The 23,419-nt window shown below is 46.3% G+C and overlaps 1 protein-coding gene across 1 annotated transcript in view; it reads left to right on the top strand.

The window, feature by feature from the left end:
* ITGB5 (integrin subunit beta 5) overlaps nucleotides 1-23,419 on the top strand; it is a 112,526-nt gene that overhangs the window by 14,477 nt on the left and 74,630 nt on the right. Inside the window, 2 exon segments of the mRNA XM_027583424.2 lie at nucleotides 6,773-6,977; nucleotides 15,954-16,203. Of these exon segments, the coding sequence (XP_027439225.2) occupies nucleotides 6,941-6,977; nucleotides 15,954-16,203 (287 nt within the window). The 5' untranslated portion in view covers nucleotides 6,773-6,940.

The raw sequence follows: 23,419 nt of genomic DNA on the forward strand, positions 1-23,419 counted from the left end.
TGCCGAGGGTGTATGATGTGTGTTTACACTGAGGGCTGGTGCCTCGTGGACGGTCAAGGAGGGCCAGGCTCCTAGCCAGTGTGTTCATGTGGATTCGGACCCGCGCACCTGTCGTTGCCGAACACCAGCGCGGCGTAATCGCAGAACCTGTTCCCCTGGGACTCCCCTGCTCCTGATCTCACAGAGCCTTCTTACTTTACTTGAGGTGGGGTGGGGATCCTTACTCTGCATTTAACATTCCTTGTAACCTAATTCCACCTCTCTACCCAGTCCGCCCTCCCATTCCTGTGTTCTCCCACTGGTACTGAATTTGAGTCTGCCCATACCCAGCTCCCACTTAGCACTTCTTGCTGGTTTTCTACTCCGTTCTGCTGCATGGCCTTTGTTTGTTTGTTTGTTTAAAGATTTTATTTGGGGGGCACCTGGGTGGCACAGTCGGTTGAGCATCCAACTCTTTTTCTTTTTTTAAGATTTTTATTTATTTATTTGAGAGAGAGAGCACAAGTGAGAGCACAAGTAGGGGGAGCAGCAGAGGAAGAGGGAGAAGCAGACTCCTTGCTGGGCAAGGAGCCCGATGCGGGGATTGATCTCAGGACCCTGGGATTAGGACCTGAGCCGAAGGCAGCTGCTTAACCGACTGAGCCACGCAGGCGCCCCTCGCATCCTACTCTTTATTTCACTTTGGGTCGTGACCTCAGGGTCGTGGGATCGAGCCCTGCGTTGGGCTGCACACCCAGCACAGAGCCTGCTTGGTTTCTCTCTCCCTCTCCCTCCGCCTCTCGCCCTGTGCTTGCTTACCATCTCTCTCTCTCATAAAAAAATAAATCTTTAAAAAAAATTTTTAAAAATAAAAAGATTTTAGAGTTGCCAGACTCTCTGGTACTCTGAGACCAGGAGTGGGGGGAGGCCGCCTGTCCTTGCCTTTCCTCGCCTGCTCCCACTGCACACCTCAGCCCCTGTCCCTAATTCATTCTGCATGACACTCCTTTGTCCCCTGCTTCTCAGCCAGTGTGAGCATTGTGGGTGCTGTTTGTACTGCACTGGATAAAACACACAACAGATCCGGCAGCGTATTATCCATTTTGTCTGTCATTTTTTTTCAAGTGGAAATCTGCCCCTGATCTGAGATTGTAAGCCTCATGGCCCAGCTAGCTATGAGAGGAATTTGCAGGGCAGAGTGTGTGTATGCTTTCCCGGCAAGGCCCAGGGCAGCCCACCTTGTTTCCACTCACACTTTCTTGCCAACCACCCAGTCACATCACTATTGCTACTTGCAAGGAGAACCAGGAGAGCGGATGTAGCTGTGTGCCCAGGAAGACAGAGGGAGCATAGGGTTCGTGCTGGAAGCAGGGAGGCCAGTGTGGCTTGCAAGAGGACGGTGGTTTAGGAGAAGTGGGCAGGGCTGAAGGACCCAGACTCCCTGTGAGGATAGAAAGCAGAGTTGTTGGGAGTGGGAGAGGAGACAAAGACAGGCTAGGAGATTGCACGCAGGGCTGGGGAAGTGGGGAGGCTGCTGGGCATGACAGCGAGACACTTTGAGGTGATGTGGCCACGACCAGCACATGCTGCTGAGAAACCAGAGGGAGAAGGGCCAGGGAGGCAAGGCTACTGGCCTGTGGCGTTTAGATGGAAATGGGGTTGGGATGGAAGAAGACCGGGGAAATGTAGGCTGGGGTGAAGGGTCTTTGCCTTGGAAGTAGACATGGAGAAGCAGAAACGAAGGGGTCAGTAGGGCTGGAGGCAGGGAAGCAAGACAGTGTTAGAAGTTAATTGGACACTTAGGTAGTCAGGACCAGGGTCCCCGACAAGAACACAAAAAAGCCGGGGCAGCTAAGACGAAACCACACTAGCATCCTATTTTACAGCTTAGACAGGACCACAATAGCATCCTGTAATGGGCTGAGTGGACTTTTGGGGGAAATTATGGTGTCCACGGTATCGAGGAGACATTGCCTGTATGCTCCTTTGAGCTGGGAGGAAATGAAGAAAAGAGCATTCACTCCAGCTCACAATAAAATACAGATTCTTTGAGAGAAAATCTCTTTGTGGTCCTGAAAGGAATAATCGTGGCCTATTGTAGATGCTTCATAAATATTTGCTCAGTGAATTAAATGAGCCGACTGAAAGCTGACAGAGGGATTTCTCCATCCCCCAGGCAGAGGGTGGTGTGTTGCTCATGCGCAGATTTCGGTTTGCAACGCTTACCTTCTGTCCTCCTCCGCCCCCCATCCATGAGGGCTCTGTGGAGCAGGTGTGACCCTGCCCTATCCCAGGGGAAAGCCCCGCCTCAGAGGGCAGTCAGCTCCCCCGCCTGCGCCCATCTCTCTGCCAGGCTCCCTGCCTGTTCACCAGTTTATTTCTTCCATCTTCATCCCAGAAATTGGGCCTGTCTGCCTCCTTTCCTGCTGGGGTTCCTCTTCTCCCACCCCTGCTGTTTCAGAATCAAACATGAATCCGTCCTCCCCCCCTCCCCCAAACCAACACCCACATCTTTTTAGAGTTTCGGCCTTCAGCAAAAGGCAGGGTGGTGTGCGGATACCGTCACGATAGTGTGGCCCACTCAGACAAACCTGAATGAACCCCACCACACTGGCTAGGATGCGGGCTCTGGCTTTCACTGCAGGGAGAGAGGTTTTGGTGAACCAAATGTCCAGGGAGTTAGGTGTTACAGTGTTACAGCCAACAGTGGATCTCATCCTGTCCTCCACTTCATAGGCCCTGGAGCAAGGAAAGGGGAGCAAGTTAAAATAAAAAGGGATCCGACATTTGGAACACTTCCCTTGTCTTTATGTTACCACAGAGTGACTAAAAGCCATAAAAGATGTTTCAAGTTCCTGTTCCCATTCTGTTGCTTCTCTTGGAAGTTTGCCTGTAATGCCGTTTCCTTTTATGAGTCCTTGGAGGGTTGATGGATGCATTTCTGGAGACCACGGACAGATGCTTCCTCCATGAGCTGAAACTCCATCCAGCTCAGAGCATCAGGAGCATCTGCACACAGTTGCGCTCTGCCCCAGTAGAAGCCCTTCCTGAAACTAGTTTCCATTTTTCCATGTTGAGATGAGGTCCCCCCCTCTCCTTCCATACCTGTTTTTCTGCATAAGAGAGAATGTTTATCCTCCAAGTCTGATAGATGGCAGGAAGATCTCTGCCTTGGGGGCAGCAAGGAAATACTAAAATCAGAGGGATGGGATCTGTGGAGCCAGAGTTTCCTACTGCAGCATTCAGCCGTGGCCTTCGTTGAGATGGAAGGGAGGCGATGCCAAGAGCCCTGGGGTCCAGGCAGCTGAAGCCCAATGAACTTGAGTTTCTTGGATGAACTGAGGCATGAGCTTTGGCATGTGGGCCTCTGATTCCTCACCCATAGAGAGCAGGACTGGCACCAGGCGATGGATTCAAAGTCCCTTCCTCTTGGAACTTGCTGTCTTCTGGCACCTGGACGAGGGCCCAAGTGTCAGGTCTCTGGCATCTGAAGGACGATCTAGAGAAGAGCTCAGGAGTAGAGGAGGAGGAGAAACACTTGGGCTTGTGGGGTCAGCATTCCCAGCTGGGCCTGCAGCACTCTCTGTCCTTTTCTTGGGCAGCAAGCAATTAGTTGTGGCTCTTTTCAGATTCTGTGCCAGATGGACCCTCAGCTATGTGGGAATCCCACTGCTGAGGTTGCTGCCTTACTCTCAAAAGGTGCTTCACACCTGCCATGCCCAGAGGCGCCTCAGGGGGTGTCTTTGAGGCCTCAGAGCCCTGCGACAATGACAAGATTCAATATATAGGTAAAGGTGTCTCAAAGGCTGTTGAACACATCACTGAAGTCATTGGGCCTGCCCCAAGTAACAGGACACTCAACTTTGTGAAATAGGAGAAGGTTGACAAACTGATGATAGAGATGGGTGGCACTGAGACTAAATCTGAATTTGGTACAGGTGCCACAGTAGGGTGTCCCTTGCTGTGTGTCCTGCTGTAGCTGCTGAGAAGGGCTCCCTGTGTTGTCCCATTGCTGACTTGACTGGCACTTCTGAAGGCACCTTATGAGTTGCAGTTTGTTTGTTTGTTTAATAGTAGTCTCTATGCCCAACATGGGGCTTGAACTCGCCACCCCTAGATCAAGAGTCTCTTGCTCTACCGACTCAGCCAGCCAGCCACCCCGCAAGTTGCAGTTTTAATGTGGTCGTTGGTAGTTCTCATACTGGCAACCAGTGACAATACGAAGGTTGATGGCCCTGCCGTGCCTGTGCAGCAAACTTCCGGGAAGCCATGCGCGCTGGAGTGGAGGTGTGCCACAACCTCGAAGAATATTAAGGAGAAATAAGCTATTACCAATGAGGGGAATGAAGAGAGCCTTATTCCTAATATCCTAGAGATTAAAGAAGCCTCAGAGCCTCTAGAATAGAGTTAGGAAAGCCGGACACACAGATCCACTTGTAATTGGCATGGGTGTGGCTGTCTCTTGAGTTCTTCAGGTCAGGGAAGGATGACCTGGACCTTAAGTCTCCCGATGATCTTAGCAGGTACATCTTCCCTGGCCAGCAGGTGGCCCTGTACAAGTTCTCCATCAAGGACTGGTAGCATCTGTTAAAAACCCCTTTGAGCAGGATGACTGGGAAGCTTGGGTGTTCACTGCTAGTGCAGGTGTCCGGGCAGTAGGGCATGATCTCGACGGCCAAGCTGAAATGAATTGCCAAGGCTGTAGATTGGGAATCCTTCAACTACCTCCTGCTTAGAGTGAAGCAGGTTGGCTCTGTGACCTAGTCTATTCCAGAATGCAAGCTGCTTCAGACCAATGGGAGGGGTGTCGGGGGTTGCCATCACTCCGGGGTGACCAAAGATGCTTTCATTGCCAACCTGGTGGCAGAGTTTTGCCCTGGACTGCTCAAGACAGTGTACCTTGAGAGTCAGAACTGGGCCGAGCACAAGCAGCTCGTCAGAACTAGAGTAGCTGGCAGCAAGCAAGGCTCAGGACACCAGGTGCCAGCAGGAAGCTCGGAAATTTTCACCGAGGAGGCTCTGAGCAGGCGAGCCCCTGAGCCCTTCCAGCTCTGGACAGCCAGTTAGACTTCCGCTGCAGACAGCTCCAGACAGCAGACCACTACTGCAGGGCCCTCACGAGGTTACCTCTCCTTTCCCTGATCCCTGGGCTTTGTCACTGCTTTATTAGAATTTCTACATCAGAGCCAAGCTCAGCTACTTGGAACCCAGTTTGGAAAGCCTAGCTTTGAAATCTTGTATCATTTCAGGGATACCTATGTTAAGCTATGATATTTATTTTCTCACCTGGTCCACGAGTGTCTGGAGCCACTTAGACTTATAGCACCAAGATCTCCAGGGGTGAAACAAAAAAATTCAATTATAAAATAAACAACAACAACAATCACAGAGGCCCAGAACAACACATCTGGTTTCACTTATATAAAAACACTGCAAATTCTTCTTGACTTCTTAGTGTTGAATGTTGTGAAGGCTCAAACGGGCATTGGCTAGCCCTGGGGCATCCTAGACCATGGCGAAGGGCGAGTTCTCCGAGTCTCTGCTTCTGCCAGCAGTCTGGCTCCTAAAACAGCAGGGAGGACACTTGACTCAGCTGAGGCTTTCTGGCAAAATGTTACAGAGGGGAGAGGAAGCGGTGAGCATCATAACTCCTCCAGCAATCAGGAGGAGGATCTGGGCCAGCGCCGGCATCCAGCCAGCTGGTGGAGGCGATCTTATTTTCTACATGCATCAGTGAGAGGGTGTGCAGAGAGCATCCTGGGTTTGCTTTGCTGTTAAAAATTCCCTTACTGGAAAACGATCAATACTTCCAAAGTACCATATTTTATAATACAGTGTGTTATTTCATTTTAAAGTGAATGGCCTAAACTCCTGGTGCCCCAGATAAAGTTGGGTCATCCTGATATCTAGCCTTCTCCTAAATCCAGCTTAAGAAAAGAAAGATTTTTGTCTTATCAATGTGGCTTTATTGTTCAAAGAACAGTAAAGATGATAAAAGAAAAAATGTAATTTTAGTCCCTCTACACTAATGCCTCAGTTATCTTTATTTTTAAAGTTTTTGTTTTGAATCCTAATGCAGATACAATTTTTTTTTCTGATTTTTTTTCTTGGTATGTTTTGAACTTTCAGTCTTCATCATTTTGAATGACTGTGTCATCTATGGAGGTGGTATACCATGTTTTTCTTATGATTGAGGGATTTAGGTTTCTAAGATCATGCTATTCTCCATGACACTGCAGTATGTATCTTACAGAGTTTCCCCTTTCTTTTGACTGACTTCTTGTGATAAATTCCTGGGACTGGACCACTGGGTCAAAGGGTACAATGTTTATTGCCATGTTGTCTTGCAGAATGGTTGTGTAATGTGCAGTGCCTGCAAGTTAACTCTTGATTGCTGAATGATAACTACTTGTCTACTTATATAGTATCTTTAAAACATATTAAGTTGTGCAACAGACCATTTCAGTTACTTTCCTCCAGCTAATCGTGCAGACAGACCCCTTTTTTTTTTTTAAGGAGAATTTTGATCATTAAAGTAACAACGAAACCAAACATTTTTATTACGCATTTACAGTTTACAAAGTGCTTTTGTATCCAGCACCTTCATTAACCCTCGTAATCCTCAGTGAGGCATTTGGGGTACGTGTTATCATTTTTACCCCTTTCGGGCAATGAAAATGGAGTGCGGAGCGTTTCAGGTGCATGCACCAGATGCTGATGGGTCCACACCCCGAGGTGCTCTGGAAAGACAGCCTGACCACTCTCTGCCCTCTTCCTTTGTTGCCGCACTTAGGACTTCGGCAGCCTGCGCTCCGTCACCTCCCGGTGTGACTTGAAGGCAAACCTGGCCAGAAACGGCTGTGGGGGTGAGTTTGAGAGCCCAGCCAGCAGCACTCAGGTCCTGCGGAGCCTGCCTCTCAGCAGCAAGGGCTCCAGTCCCGCCAGCTCAGATGTCATTCAGATGACACCGCAGAAGATTGCCCTGAACCTGCGGCCAGGTGAGTGCCCTGGGGAGGGAATGGGTTAATAATGGGAAGGTGAGCTGGGGCAGGCTGAGACCAGGGCCGGCAGACGGAAAGGCTTGGTTCCCAGGCCCCAGGAAGCAGAGTATAAGGCCCCTGTGGACAGATCGGCATCTTTGCTATTTGTTTATTGAGGTAAAATATATGTAACATAAAATTGAGCATTTTAACCATTTTAAGGTATATAGTTCAATGGCATTAAATACATTCACCATGTCTAACTATCACCACCGTCCATCTCCAAAACTTTTTCATTATCCCAACCTGAAACTCTGCCTATTAAACGCTCATTCTTTTTTTTTTTTTTAAGATTTATTTATTTATTTTAGAGAGAGAGAGAGAGCGCGCGCATGAGAGAGCGTGCACGTGTGTTCTTCAGAGCACGGGGAGGGGGAGAGGGAGAGGGAGAGAAGCAGACTCCCTGCTGAGCAGGAGCCCCTTGACCCTGAGATCATGACCTGGGCTGAAGTCAAGGAAATCAAGAGGTGTAGGCTTAACGGACCGAGCCAGCCAGGTGTCCCTTAACACTAGTTCTTGATTCTACCCCCACCTTCACTCTTGGCAGCCACCATTTTACTTTCTGTTTTGATGAATTTGACTGCTTGAGGTGCCCCATATAAGTGGACTCATACAATACTTTTACTTTTGTGTCAGGCTTATTTTACTCAGAACATGTTTTCAAAGTTCATCCGTGTTGTAGCGTGTGTCCGAATTTGCTTCCTTTTTAAGGCTGAATAAAACTCCATTGTATGTGTATGCTGCATTTTGTTGGTCCATTCATCCATCAGTGGACGCTTGAGTTGCTGCCACTTTTGGCTATTATGAATAATGTTATTGCATTTTATGGGAGGATACTGCTAGGTTTACTCCCTAGTTAATGCAAGTTTCTCAGGAGAGTGCTGCTTCCAGGAAAATGTATTTTTTCTTGTCAGCAAATTCCATTTGAGTCCATGGCATTCTGAAGGGACAAACTTTTAGAGTAGTGTTATCTTATAACCCTAGAGCTCCTGCAAGCCCTAGAACTGACTGTGATATGAGGAAACTAACGGATTTTATGTACCTACTGTGTGCTAAATACCTGGCCTATTCTAAGGCAGCTAAGACCATTTTACACATGAAGAGCGACCTGCTGAAGGTCTGCCAGTTAGAAATAGTGACTCTGATTCCACTCCAGGTCTTTGCGATTACAAAACTTGGCTTTTTTTAGTTTACCACTTTTTAAATATAATATTCTTTTTTTTTTTAAGATTTTACTTATTTATATATTAGAGAGTGAGCGAGAGAGAAACAGCATGAGAGGGGAGAGAGTCAGAGGGAGAAGCAGGCTCCCCACTGAGCTGGGAGCCCGATGTGGGACTCGATTCCAGGACTCTGGGATCATGACCTGAGCCGAAGGCAGTCGCTTAACCAACTGAGCCACCCAGGCGCCCTAAATATAATATTCTACATATTAGAATTATGATGTCAAAAAGTGGATATGCATGTGTTTAAATTAAAAGTGTCACATTTTGAGAGAAGGTAGCTTATTTCCAAATTCCTTTGATTTTTAGCCTTTTCTTCTATCTCACTGCCTAAGAAACCATTGGCAATAACTACTTCCAGATGATTGATTGAGACTTCAGGGCCGCTTGGAGCTGGTGGCAAGATCATGGATGTGATTGGCCATCCTGGGTTCTAGCGCTGGCTCTGTGCCTAGCTTGGAGGTCCTGGGCAGGTTACCCCACCCCTTCACATCTCAAGGTCTTGGTCACCTTCATTCCTCACAGCTACGTTCAGAGGCTTAAATGAGACTTTTTGTATACATACACTTTAAAAAGTTAAAATTACCATTATTTTCAGAGAGTAATGGCCAAAGATGCAGATTCTGGAGTCAGCGAGGTCTAGGTTTGAATAGTGATTCTCAGTGTCTCAGAGATGGATTTAGCCCAGCGCTGCCATCCTAAGTGCTTAGACATGCTTGTTGTTGCTGTCATCATATATTTAAAAATGTTTTATTCTGCCTATTGAATTGTCTTGGAAATAAGAAACAAAAGGAGGTGTACGTGGCCCTGCTAGATAGAGAGGCACAAGCTACTAGATTGCCAGGGATTAGTGCAGGGATTAGTTGAGGCTGCTATTTTTACAAGTCATCCACTGTAAGGGACACTTAGCCTTTTTGTTTGGTGAACTACCACGCTGAGAGAGAAGGAAGGGAGCCCTTGCAAAGCTGTGTGACTGGGTAGAGAAGAGAGAAGAGTCAGCTGAGTCTTTATGTGGGCAGCTATTTGGCAATGTCCTCTGGGTTAAGATAACTCATCTCCATACATGAAGACAGGCTCAGGGTCAGGGGCTGTGACCTAGAGGGGATGTGGGAATTGTGGCAGATGATTAAGATCCTGGAACATCGTGTGGAATAAAAGTAGCTGTCAATTAAGGTGAATGATGTATCTTCTTTTGTATTTACAGTATAACAGTAACTGAAAGGAAATTCTTGAGAAATCATCCACTTTCATGCGATGTTGTTTTTCATTTTTACTGGACCCTGTCTCTATTCACATGTTCATAATTTTCATAATACTTAAAATGTATTTATAATCATGCACTGTCTTCACTTAATAATTAACAAAGACCAAAATTCACATCGCCAACCAAGTTTATAGCTTCAGGTCATCATCAGGGGAGGTTCTTAACTTATATTTTTGGAACTCCTCATTTAGAATTGCTCTCAGAGCCTCTGGTTTTCTAAGAAATATATTCCTTCATGGTGGCAAATCCGTATTCTTTAGGGTAGATTTAGTTTAGGAAGAAGCTGGAGGGACACAAAGTCAGAGATGCCACAGTTTCAATCCTACTTAAAATCAGAATGAAGGTGTGACTCTGAGGCGGAGAGACTGTTGTTTGATTTACCAACCAGCTTTTTAAACAGCCCCCAACGAGCAGTTAAAGAAGTGACTGGAGTGAAGGCAGCCTTCTTGGGCAGAGTCCTCTTGGCATCACATGTATGCACAATACTGACTTATGCATAAAGCTCAGTGTATGTTCACTTAAGGGAGAAGGAAATCAGTTTTGATATGCTTGTGGTGGTTGTTAGAAAGAGCTCCGAGTCATCATATATATATAAGAAATGTTTTCTTTTGCCTATTGAATTGTCTTGGAAATAAGAAACAAAAAAAGGGTGTAAGTGGCTCTGCTGGACAGAGAAGCACAAACTACTGGATTGCCAGGGATTAGTGCTGGGATTAGCTGAAGTTGCTAATTTTATAAGTCATGGTATAGTCACATCTCCTGCTAAGCATTATGATACAGTTTCTGGTATTGGAAATAAAATAGAAAGCATGATCCTGTTTTTATACAAAATCATGACATGGGTGCTGTGTGTGAGCTCTCTGGTTGTGTGGAGGTCAAGGTAATGGAGGGGTTGGCTGCCCAGTTAAAATACACCCAAATTGTGAGGTTGTTTGTAGAGCTGAACACTTGGAGGAGATCTGATGAAAATAGGAATTCCTAAAGGTCTAGAATCGTGTGAATTTGTTTGTCAAATATAGAAACACCTGAAGCCAATGAAGCCTCTTAAAATCTTGAAAATTTTAATATTTTTAAAGAGACAAGTCCCAGGTATTTATTTGGAGGAAGAAGAGAATGTTATGTTGCAGTTAGCAACATTCAGTTTACCAAGTGCATAGTTAACCTCAAGTTAGTCATCCCCTGACTCTGCTGAAAGCTTTCAGATCTAGTGGTTGGTTTTTCCATTATTTATTTTTAGAAATCCTTTTTTGTCTCCTCCCTTGCCCTGCTCCCCCATACCTCATAATAGATATTTGTTGAGTGAAATGTAACACTTTGCCAACCTTAGACTAGACTAGTCAAAGATAAGCCTCCGCATAATATGAGTGATGCTTCAGGAAAGCAGTTATTGTTCTAGGATAAGCCTAGGGGGAAAAGAAGAAAAATTTTCCTCTGTGTGGAACTTTTTGTTTTGGTTTTCTTTCTTTTCTTTCTTTCAAATTAAGATGTGAGTCACATACCATAAAAGTCACCATTTTATTTTTATTTTAAAAAATTATTTTTTAATTTTTTTAAAGTTTATTTAGTGATCTCTGCTCCCAATGTGGGGCTCAAACTCATGACCCCAAATTCAAGAGTTGCATGCTTTTTTTTTTTTTTTTTAAGATTTTATTTATTTATTTGACAGAGAGAGAGAGACAGTGAGAGAGGGGACACAAGCAGGGGGAGCGGGAGAGGGAGAAGCAGGCTTCCCGCCGAGCAGGGATCCTGACGCGGGGCTCGATCCCAGGACCTCGGGACCACGACCCGAGCTGAAGGCAGATGCCTAACAACTGAGCCACCCAGGTGCCCCTACATGCTCTTTTGACTGAGCCAGCCAGACTCCCAAGTCGCCATTCTAAAGTTATAATTCAGTGGTTTGTAGTATATTTGCAACATTGTACCACCATCACCATTGTCTTATTCCAGGACATTTTCCTCACCTCAAAAAGAAACCCTGTATGCATTAACAGTCACGCCTTATCTTTCTCCTCCCCGGGCGGCGGTCAGCCCTAGGCAACCACTCTACTTCCTATTTCTATGGTTGAGCTTATTCTCAACATTTTATATAAATCATGATGGATGGCTTTTTATGTCTGGCTTCTTTCACTATGCACAATGTCTTCAGGATTCATTGATGTTGTAGCATTTATCAAGACTTCCTTCCTTTTTATGGCCAAATAATATTCCTTTGTGTATGCACAGATATGCCACATTTTTGCTGATGAATATTGCAACTGTTTTCACTTTGGGGCAGTCATGACTAATGCTACTGTGAACATTCATGCACAAGTTTTTGTGTGGACATGTGTTTTCAATAATCTTGAGTATATAACTAGGAGTAGAATTGCTGGGTCATATGGTAATTCTATGTTTAACTTTCTGAGGAACTGCCAAACTTTAAGCAGGATTTTGTATAAACACAGGATCATGTTTTCCATTTTGTTTCCAGTCCTGGAAACCGTATGTCAGGAAAACAATCTTAAAAAATTCTTAACGAAGGATATAAACTTTAGAATAAAGCTTATTGAAATGATAAATAAAAGGCTAGTGGTGATTTTGAAGCACTGGGGCAGTTAGAAAGGGTTTACTTAAGTCATTAATTTTCCTCTTTTAGCTCATTGACTAGTAATTTTGTTTTTTCATATTAAGTGTTTTATTTTGAAATAACTATAGGCTCACAAGAAGTTGCAAAAGTAATAGTGCTCTTACATACCCTTCCCAGCTTTCCCTGATAATGTTACAAAACCCAAGTGCATTACTGAAACCAGGAAATTGACATTGGTACAGCACTAGTAACTAACCTAGAGGATTGGTTGCTTTTGAGATGGGTTTCCTGCCAGCCCTTACATGTGCTGCTTTTTCCCCCTCTCCTCCCGGGTTCTACTTTGGAGGTGCCAGTTACCTGACTTCGGTATTGCTTCTGTCACCCAGACTGACATAGTATATACTTTATTAAAAAGTCTAAGAAAGACTTGATGGTAGATGGATAAGAGGTTGGCTAATATAGAATGTTTGTGCCTTCCCCCCAACATTCATCAATTGAAATCCTAACCCCCAGTGTGATGGTATCAGGAGGTGTAGGGTCTTTGGGAGGTGCTTAGGTCATGAGGCTGGAGCCCTCATGAATGGGATTAGTGCTATGAATTTAAAAAGACCCCCAGAGGGCTCTCTCCTCCCTTCTGCCATGTGAGGTCACAGCAATAAGTCAGCAGTCTTACAACCCAGAAGAAGGTTCTTACCAGAACCCAACCATGCTTGCACCCTGATCTTGGACTTAATTAGAGGCTTCAGGACCACGAGAGAGAAATTTCTGTTGCTTATAAGCCCCCAGTCTATGGGTACTTGTTAGAGTAGACCAGATGGACCAAGACTGGGTTATTTTCAAGGAAACTAGGAATGCCAGGCCCTAATATTCGGGGCAGACACTGGTAGAGGCCAATCATGTCTTCACATGGTTCCTTCCTTGGTTCCATCCGTCAAGAGTCAGAATTCTGCAGTGAGGAGTGGGGTGCAGTATGGCACACCGGCCTTGTCCTAGACCAGGGAGACAATTCTTTGGTTCTAGGTGTGGATTTAATTCTGGGATACTAATTACCTTCTGCTCCAATAAACAGAAGAGCTAGACGATTGTCCTAAGGTGTGCACCTGGGCCCTAATTCCGTGTTCAGCTGAGGTCCTGTTTGTAATATAGCTGATTTTAATGTGTCCCTTCTTTCTTTCAATTTTTGGCACAGAAGGGTAATTCTGAGGAATCAAAAACTACTTACATTTATTTGGGGATGGCAAGAGTCTTTATTGGTTGGAACACTACTTTGTCTGAACATTTGAACAAAATTCAGTCTTAAAAATACCAGAAGTTCATGGTGGAATTCGCTCCTTCACTCCCTCTTCACTTTTTTTTTTTTTAAGATGTATTTATTTGTTTATTTGAGGGGGGAGGGGCAGAGGGAGAAGGAGAGAATCCTCAAGCAGACTCTTCCACTGAGTGCGGAGCTCCACGTAGGGCTTGATACCATGACCCTGAGATCACGACCCTAGCCGAAATCAAGAGTTGGCCACCCAACCCACTGAGCTATCCAGGCACCCTGACTCTCTCTCTCTCCACTTTTGATTGAAGGGAGGGCAGAGAGAAAACAAACTTTGAAAGTACATTTCAAGTGGTTGGTTGATACTTGATTACAGTAGGAGAACCTACACTTAGGAACTGAGCAAGCGGTAGGAATTCTGCACAAAGCACTGTTGGAGCTGGGGGCTTTGGAAGTGGGAAAAACCAGGACACAGGAGGGACTGCTTGCCGCATCCTCACAGCTGCGAGGTGGTCAGCTTTTTTGGGGTGTGTGCTTCGTCTCCTGTGTTTGATCCTGCCATTGGCCCCAAGTGGCGGGGGGGGGCGGGGATATGTGGAATGGCCGCAGAGAAGAGGGCACAGCTGCAGGGGAGGACGAGCCCATTGTGGTCTGAGATGGAGAGGGAGGAGGGAGGACTGTGAGCTGGGGTGGCATCACCGGAAGCAGGTGCTGACCGAGCCCTGACGGTGAAGGTGAGAAGGGCTCTGTTCTTTGCTGGACACGTGGACGTAACATGACTCAAGTGGCGGGCACAGAACTGCATAGCTGGACGTACTGCTGGAGTGTGTCTAAGTGTGCGTGGTTCTGGCAGTGTGTCCAAAGGTGGAAAGTGGGCCCCAGACTTTGTCCCTGCATGCAGCGATGGCCTCTTCTTGAGTCTGCTGACCTTGCTCATAGAGGGGCTGGTGCACTGGTGCTTAACTCCCACACTTAGCACTCACACTGAGAATTGCTCCAGGAATGTTGGTCCTTCCAAAATCTGCTGACACAACATCCCGTTATTGCCAGGGCCCCCTGAGGAGTTTGTAGCATTTAAATTCAGGTATAGCTGAGGCAGCAGTAAACCCTCATTCTGAACGCTGATGCTATTACCCTCTTTCTTACACCCTTCCCTTTTTGGAAAACTGGGAGAAATACTTCTGCTTAACATTTGCAACCCCCAAATGGGGAGGGGTATGGGTACTTACTCAGTAATCAATTTCTCTTAGAATTTGATGCTAAGAGCTTTCTCACTTCAGAGTAGATACCTGCTTAGCACAGACAGACTTGTGTGTCACACCTTGTTTCCCTTTCTGGAAAATGTGGAGTTAAACGTAACGCCCAAGGCTATAGGCACAAGTTTCTGGCAGAATTTTCTGTCTCCCTTTTGATCCCTACAGGAAATTGCTTTAATAACTGACTTCTGGGGGCACCCCAGGTGGAAGTTTTCCTACTATAGAGGCATTTGTGTGATGTTAGGATACGTTGTTTCCTTTGATCCCCACAGTAATTAACATCCTCCCATTTTACAGATCTAGAAATTGAGCAGCAAATTTAGAGGAGCCTGAAGTCTCCCCAGTTCTTGTTGACAGGGTTTGAATTCCAACCCAGCTCTTGTTCTCCAAGCCCAGTACCCTCTTCCCTCCCACAGGTGCCTCGCCAAGTCCAAGGCGTTCCCGACTTCCTGGTCCTAAAGTGCTCATTAGTGCATTACTCATAGTCCACAAAAGTGGATTCTGGATAAAAGAAGATGTAGTTGGGAACTTTGGGGGAAGGGCACAGGCGAGAGAAAATGCAGAAGCCTCTTTGAAGAGGTGATGGGGGTCGGACAGAGCAGACATGATCGCAGGTTCTGCCTATTGGGGGTCTGTGGTCTGTCCACACAAAGACCAAGGAGGCACTCCCCTACCCCACGTTCTCCTCCCTCCTGCCCCTTCCCCACCGTGATGTGTCATCCAGGGCTGGGAGGGGCTCAGTGCTGGGACCTGCTCTGTCTGCCTGATGGGAACCAGAGGCCGACTTTGCAGCCGTCCAGAATTCATTCTGGAAGAAATCTCCAGCATTCCTCTGCTTGAGTCAAGTCTGATGGTTTTTAAAAATAGGCTCCTATCAACAGGCAACCCAAACTACGTCAGTCTTGAGGAAGCTAGAGCAGTACACGCAAAGACAAGTCCAGGGAAGCAGGCTCGGTGCTGTCACTCAGGCAACAAATAGTAATTATAATAATTATACTTCATTTATGTAGGCCTTTGCTGCTGGCAAAACACGGCTCTCCACAGGAGTGCTTCATAGCCTTAATCAGTTTTTCCATTGTATCGCCAAGGGCACTGCCGCTCAGGTTGCACCCCTGGCCAAGGGACAGAGCTGGAACTCGGACCGAAATCTTTTGGTCATTTGAATCTCCATGGTCTAGTTAATGCAACATGGCCTTGTCTGGGGTGGGAGGAGGAGAGGGGGCACACGGGATTGGGGTCCTTATCCTGCAAGTTCTAGAAGGCTTCTGCTTGCTGCTGGGACCAGCTCTGAAAACGAAATCCATCCCTTCAGCCCCCAGCAAGTTGGATGACCTCTATTGTGCACGGCCTCTCTGTTGGCACAGGTGACAAGACTACTTTCCAGCTGCAGGTTCGACAGGTGGAGGATTATCCTGTGGACCTGTACTACCTGATGGACCTCTCCCTGTCCATGAAGGATGACTTGGACAACATCCGGAACCTGGGCACCAAGCTCGCCGAGGAGATGAGGAAGCTCACCAGCAACTTCCGGTTGGGGTTCGGGTCTTTCGTAGACAAGAACATCTCCCCTTTCTCCTACACAGCGCCGAGGTACCAGACCAATCCATGCATTGGGTGAGTGACCGGTCATCCTTCTGTTGGGTATTTAAGGGTGGGAGAAGGGAGTAGCAGGAACACTTAGCCCAAAGAAAAGACTAGGGAAGGCCTATTTGGAGGCGGTGGGAGAGCAGACTTAAGTGTTTAAACTGATCAACGATGACCCAGTACTGTCCCTCCCACTATGTGTGGAGACATGAACTGTTACAAGGCTGTAGGAAGGTGTAATGATCATAGCTCATTTGTTTTCCTGCCTGTCTGACATAGCACTGTTTTTTTTTTTTCTTTATCTTAACCCATTCTTTTTTTTTTATTATTATGTTGTGTTAATCACCATACATTACACTGTTAGTTTTTGATGTAGTGTTCCATGATTCATTGTTTCCATATAAACACCCAGTGCTCCATGCAGTACATGCTCTGTTTAATACCCATCACCAGGCTAACCCATCCCCCCACCCCCTCCCCTCTAGAACCCTCAGTTTGTTTCTCAGAGTCCATAGTCTCTCATGGTTCGTCTCTCCCTCCGATTCCCCCCGCTTCATTTTTTCCTTCCTGCTATCTTCTTCTTCTTCTTTTTTTTTTTTTTTTAACATATAATGTATTATTTGTTTCAGAGGTACAGGTCTGTGATTCAACAGTCTTACACAATTCACAGCACTCACCATAGCACATACCCTCCCCAATGTCTATCACCCAGCCACCCCATCCCTCCCACCCCCCACCACTCCAGCAACCCTCAGTTTGTTTCCTGAGATTAAGAATTCCTCATATCAGTGAGATCATATGATACATGTCTTTCTCTGATTGACTTATATCGCTCAGCATGATACCCTCCAGTTCCATCCACCTTGTTGCAAATGGCAAGATTTCTTTACTTTTTTTTTTTTTTTAAAGATTTTGTTTATTTATTTGAGAGAGAGAGAGAGAGAAACAGTATGAGAGGGGAGAAGGTCAGAGGGAGAAGCAGGCTCCCCGCTGAGCCGGGAGCCCGATGTGGGACTCGATCCCAGGACTCCGGGATCATGACCTGAGCCGAAGGCAGTCGCTTAACCAACTGAGCCACCCAGGCACCCAAGATTTCTTTACTTTTGATGGCTGCATAATATTCCATTGTATATACATACCACATCTTCTTTATCCATTCATCTGTTGATGGACAACTTGGCTCTTTCTGTAGTTTGGCTATTGTGGACATTGCTGCTATAAACATCGGGGTGCATGTACCCCTTCGGATCCCCACATTTGTATCTTTGGGGTAAATACCCAGTAGCATAGCACTGTTTTCTAGATTAAGACAATGCTCTCAGGAAGTGAATACCCAAGGCATTCAGGGAAGGAGTGGGCAGAACAATGGAGACTTTCCTCTTGCTTGGGGTGACTGAGGTGCTTGAGGATAAGGGAATTATTTGTTGTTTATGTAAATATAACTTAACCTTGACAAAATGAAATGGAAATTCTGTGTTTTAAAGGTATGACTTTTTTCCCATCGTAAGTCAAGTACTTGAACTAGAAAATATTTGACAGATTATCAGCAGGAATTTCTAACTACCACAACAAACAAATCCAAAAATATGTCATGATAGAAGTTTATATTCTGGGGTGCCTGGGTGGCTCAGTCGGTTAAGTGTCTTGCCTTTAGCTCAGGTCAAGATCTCAGGTTGAGCCCCACATCGGGCTCCCTGCTCAGTGGGGAGTCTGCTTCTCCTTCTCCCTCTGCAGCTCCTCCTGCTTCTGTGCACGCGTGCACTCTCTCTCTCTCTCTCTGTCAAATAAATAAAATCTTAAAAAAATTTTTTTATTTCCTGCTCACCTAAATCCGGATGGGTCTCCTGATCAGTGGACACCTCTCTTCCAAGCAGGGACTCAGGGACCCAGGCTCTGTCCACCTGTACTTCTTGATCTTCCCCACGTGATTTTTAGTCATTGTGTCTGGACGATTGCTCCTAGGTGGAGCTTATGGGCTAGGGCTGAGTGGCTTTTGCCACTTCTGCTCCTGTATTTTATCAGATAGAACGGAGTTCTAACAAGGAGGCTGGAAACTAGGTTAGCTGTGCCCAGGAAGAAGAGGAAGCAGGATTGGTGAACAGGACTCTGCCATCGTGTACTTGTGTGTGGGGGGGGTGGAGGGTCACGGCTGCCAACTCCCTAAGGCAACCTTTGTAAGGTTGGTTTGTTTCTCATCTTGCAAATGTTCCCATAAATGTCAGGATGATGTGGTCTGACAGTGAGTGGTAACTTCCAACTCTTTTTTTCTCATCCCCACATCCAACTTTAGTCAGGCTTTGGGATGTAAGGCCCCAGAGTAGTTATTAGACAAGAAACAGCCAAGACTTAGCTTCTTACCAAGTGTCAGGCACCGCACGAAATGCCTTGTACCATATGGATTATCTTATTTAAATCTCATGACAGTGTTTTGAGGTCTCTACAGTAGATGTGAGCCATACTCCGCAGATGAGGAGACTGACACTTGGAATCAACAGCTAAGCCGAGATTACACAACTAGTAAGGGATGAACTCGGGGCAAAAGTGAAGACAAACTGCTTTCAGAGTCTGCATTCCCAGTAATAACAGTGCTTGCTTTTCCCCATCCAAGTCACACAACACAGATGCTTTACCTGAGTCCAGTCAGAAGGCTAATTAATACCCGACCCTCAAGGTGCTTGCCTGAGGGCAGTGTTAGGTGATGCTACTGTAACAGTCCCCAAATCTCAGTGGCTCAGCACCATCCAGTTTATTTCTTGCTCGTATAAAATCTGATGAGGGTTGAGCTGTTTTCCGTGGCAGCTCTCCTTCAAGTGGTGACTTGGATCCAGGCTCTTCTACCTTATGCTGGCATTTTCGATCCTTGGGTTACTTGGCTGCCGTACGGAGGAGGAGAGCTGTTCCTAAGCCCCGACCCTGCCCAACTCCCCAGCTCATCTTCAGCAGCTTCAGCAGCTCCCAGCCCTGCATGGGGCTCGGTGGTCGGGATGCGGTTGTGTTTATGCTGATAATACATGTTCTCTTTAATCTTTCTGGACCCTCTGTGCACTTTCCTTGAAGCTCCCTTAGATCTTCCCTTAGGGCTTAGGAACTGACACAGTGGTGGGAAAAATCAATAAATAAGAAAAAGGTTTAAATACAAAAGCAAGTCTAAGTTTCTTTTCTTTTCTTTTTTTTTTAACTTTTTATTTATTCATGAGAGACAGAGACAGAGAGAGAGAGAGGCAGAGGGAGAAGCAGGCTCCCAAGGAGCAGGGAGCCTGATGCGGGACTCGATCCCAGGACCCCGGGATCATGACCTGAGCCGAAGGCAGACGCTTAACCATCTGAGCCACCCAGGCACCCAAGTCTAGGTTTCTTAACTCCGAAGAGGCCTAGGTGTCATCATTGGCTGGATTTAGCTTCCTCCTGGTCACAGGTGGCTGCTGGCTTTATCAGTCTGGTCCCGTCTCCAAGGCACCTTCAGCCGAGGCTCAGCACCAGATGTCCTCTTGCTGGAGTTTTACTTCTGAGCAGGTGCAGCAGCATCTTAACCAAAACTTTTCTGGGGGCGCCTGGATGGCTGAGTTGCTTAGGCGTCTGCCTTCGGCTCAGGTCATGATCCCAGAGTCCTGGGATCGAGCCCCGCATGGGGCCTTTTGCTCAGGGGGGAGCCTGTTTCTCCTTCTCTCTCTGCCTGCCACTCCCCCTGCTTGTGCTCTCTCTCTGACAAATAAATAAATAAAATCTTTAAAAAACAAACAAACAAAAACCAAAATCTTTTTTCAGTTCATCAAGAGTAGTGATTGTGTCTGCTTCTTTTTCACTTCTGCCCTCTGATTGGGCCCTGTCTGCTGATGGACAGGGTGTGTCTCCACAGTCATTTTCCAAGGACCCTCCATTCACTGTGAGATATGCTAGATTGGAAGCCCAGAGAGGATGAAGGACCAGCTCTGGGAACTCAGCATTCGAGTAGTCAAGGTTATTACACACTGCTTTTCCAGGGTCCTTCTCTATGCCCTAGAAGGCAGAACCAACTGTAGACAGTGAAAGTCTTCACAGTGAGCACAGGCACACCGGAAGACTCACAAGATAGGAAATCTAGTGAAGAATGGGAGTTTTGAAGGAAATATCAGGGATAAGTTAGGCCAATCTCTCTTCTCCAAGCTGGGCACCACGTCAGGGAGTCGCTCTGTGGGTCGGTGAGGCAGAGATTGAGCTCCCCACGGTCAGGCACTGGAACGTGTGCAGTGTCCCAGAGATCACTGCTCGTGGGGAGAAGCGCGAGGTGGCTGTTCTTGTGTCTGGTCCAGCCTGTGTGTGCTTTGTTTGCCTTTCTAAGTTTTCATGGTCTGGTAGCACTGGGCTTGAACCACATGCTTGGCCACTGCTGTCCCTACTGCTCTCTCGTGTCACAGCTGATCTGCCTCACTTGTTTGCCTTTCACCCCTGGTGCGGTGCACGTTGTCTGTGATCCTTGCCTATTCTTTTCCTTCAGCTGGTGTGCAGGGGAAGGTCACAGGGTTCTTCTCGAGCTCCAGTGGCATCTTCAGTTGGGTTTTTCTCCCCTGTGGGAGTGGAAACAGCAGAAGCCCCCAGGAAGTTCAGGGAAGATAGAGTCAGGAGGGAGGGACTTAGCCACCTATGCAGGACACCTCAGAGAAAAGAGAGCCAGTTTTTCCTGGGGCTTCCCTGAGGTTTGTCCCTCCTCTTGCTCCAGACATTCCTGCCGAAGGATCAAAGTCCTAGACTCATCCCTTCCTATCTTAGAATGTGCTAGAAATGCCAGAACTGAAGTAAGTAGTCCCGGGTCTGCCGTAATAAGAAAAAAGACATAGTATAATTTAATCATCACATTGAAGAACTGTTGAATTGCTATTCTCATTAACAGGAAGAGTGTCACTGGGAAAAGTCATGTGGTGCTCACATACAGGATTTGAAGGGCGAATGCAGCGTGTCATCTCTGGCCTTGAATGCATTTTCTTTTGCTAGAGGTATCAGGCTGTTACTGAAATACATGTCATGTCTTGGGGCACCTGGGTGGTGCAGTGCGTTGAGCGTCTGATTCTTGCTTTTGGCTCAGGTAGTGATTTTGGGGTTGTGGGATCGAGTCCTGTGTCGGGCTCAGTGCATAGTCTGCTTAAGACTCTCTCCCTCCTTCCCTCTCCCCGCCACCCTGCACTTGTTTGCATGCTCGCTCTCTCTCTCTCTTTCTCTAAAAATAAATCTAAAAAAAAAGAAAAGAAATACACGTCATGTCACATTTATATGTGGGATCTAGAAAAGTCAAATTCATGGAAACAGAGTAGACTGGTGGCTGCTGGGGGCTGGGAGATGGGGGGAAACAGGGAGACATTGGTCAAAAGGTGCAGACTTCCAGCTACAAGAGGAAGATGTTCTGGGGGTGTAATGTGCAGCACGGTGATGATCGTTACTACTTGGAGCATACACTTGTATACTTGGAAGTGGTTGAGAGCGTAGATCTTGAGTGTTCTTGCCACACACACACAAATGGAAATATACATGCAAAAATCTGCACAAGTGAGATAACACATCATCCTTCATCATTTGTGTTTTTTTCTTACCCTTCCTGTATTTCTTCCAAGGGGTCATAGTATTTCTTCTCCACCTTGATGGTATGATTTCGTTGTCTTCTGGCATATCTTGCGGCGGACGAGAAGTCTGCTGTCCGTCTAATGGTTTGCCCTCTCTCTGGTGGCTTTTAATACTTTCCTGTGCTTTCCATATTCTCTAATGATAGGCATTTCAATGTGTCTAGATTGAATTTACTTTTATTTACATTGCTTAGAATCTGGTCTGCTTGTTTAGCCTGAGAATACATCTTTTTATTCTTGAATGTTCTCAGACATTTTCTCTTTGATCCCTCTCCTCTTTCTTTTCTAACGCTAATTTCCATAATAGGAAATTTCTTCTAGTTTACCATTTTGTTCTTCAGTTGCTTCATCCATACACTGATGTTTCATTTTGAATTTCGCTGACTATATTTTTTATTTGGTTCTTTTCCAAACTTCTGTTTTCGATACTGTTTTTTTTTTTTCCCCCCAGAGCCTTCTGACTTTTTTTCCTTTTCCTTCTAATAATATTCTGTTCTGGCTTTTGGTATCTATTCTTTCCTCTTCTTTAATGTTTTAAATATCCTGGTCTTATAGTACTTCGGATCATTTTGTTACCTCTATTTCTTGAACTGCAGATCATCCTGTTTGTTGCATTTGTGGACATTCCTTCACGGTGGCTCGTTTCTTGTAGGGTCCAGAACTTTGTCATTAGCTCTTCTGCTCCCACAGTGGTTTTCTGTGCGAGCATCTCGGCCCCAGGTGTGCTGGTGTGTCTGCATCCTTGCAGGGCGGGTGTATGCTTGCTGCCGCCAGGATCCTCTGGGTCTCGATGGGACTAGTTTTCTTGTTCATCTCTCAGTTGGGGCTTCCTTCAGCATAAAAAATATAGTGAATTCTGACTTGCTCGGGCCTGGAGTAAACAATTTTTATGGGTGATTCATCTTGCCCTTGGCCCGGAGTGGATCTTCCTTGCTTCTTTCCCAGGCTATTGGTTGGAGTTTTTATCTTTGATTTTGGTGACAGGGCAGCTCTTTGTAGCGTTCAGCTTTTTGCAGAAAGCCCCGTTCCAGGGCTTCATCCGTCCCTGTTCGGCCCCCGCTCCCAGCCTTTGGGACGTCCGCCCGGTCGTGGCACATCCGGGGGCTCTTCGGTCTGAACTCTCGCTCCAGGCCTACCTTGTCTCCTAAGACTCCTAAGACTCATTTGCTGAACGATTTTTGTCCTTCATTTCTGGCACCTGAGATTTCCCTGCTAAACTTCCATATTAACATTTTGAAACATTTTATGTTATCCAGCAGTTCTAAATACTTAGAAGGGAGCTCTTTCCATGTCAGCTCATCCCCATAATATTGTCCTGAAGCCTTGGATTGTTCCTGGATTTGCCTGGCTCTAGTGTCTTCAAATTGCAATCACTTTTCATATGTACATGCTCCCCCCAGGCAACGTAAGCCTATATACTTCTTAGTTCATAATTCATAACTTAGTAACTCCCTATACATGGCCCTAAACAGGGCTCTCTGGGCAGACGCAGGGTGGGGGTTGGAGTGTCTCCCGGCATTAGACCCCCAAACACCCAGACCTTAAGTTCACTCAGGTCTTCCAGGGGTTAAATTAAATAACTATTTGCAGAGGGCATTGTATTTTAGTGACTGTGAGACAGTCACCGGGTTCTGTGTGACAAAGCCGTTCTCCTC

This window comes from Zalophus californianus, chromosome 1 (assembly GCF_009762305.2).
Source record: "Zalophus californianus isolate mZalCal1 chromosome 1, mZalCal1.pri.v2, whole genome shotgun sequence".
Taxonomy (NCBI): domain Eukaryota; kingdom Metazoa; phylum Chordata; class Mammalia; order Carnivora; family Otariidae; genus Zalophus; species Zalophus californianus.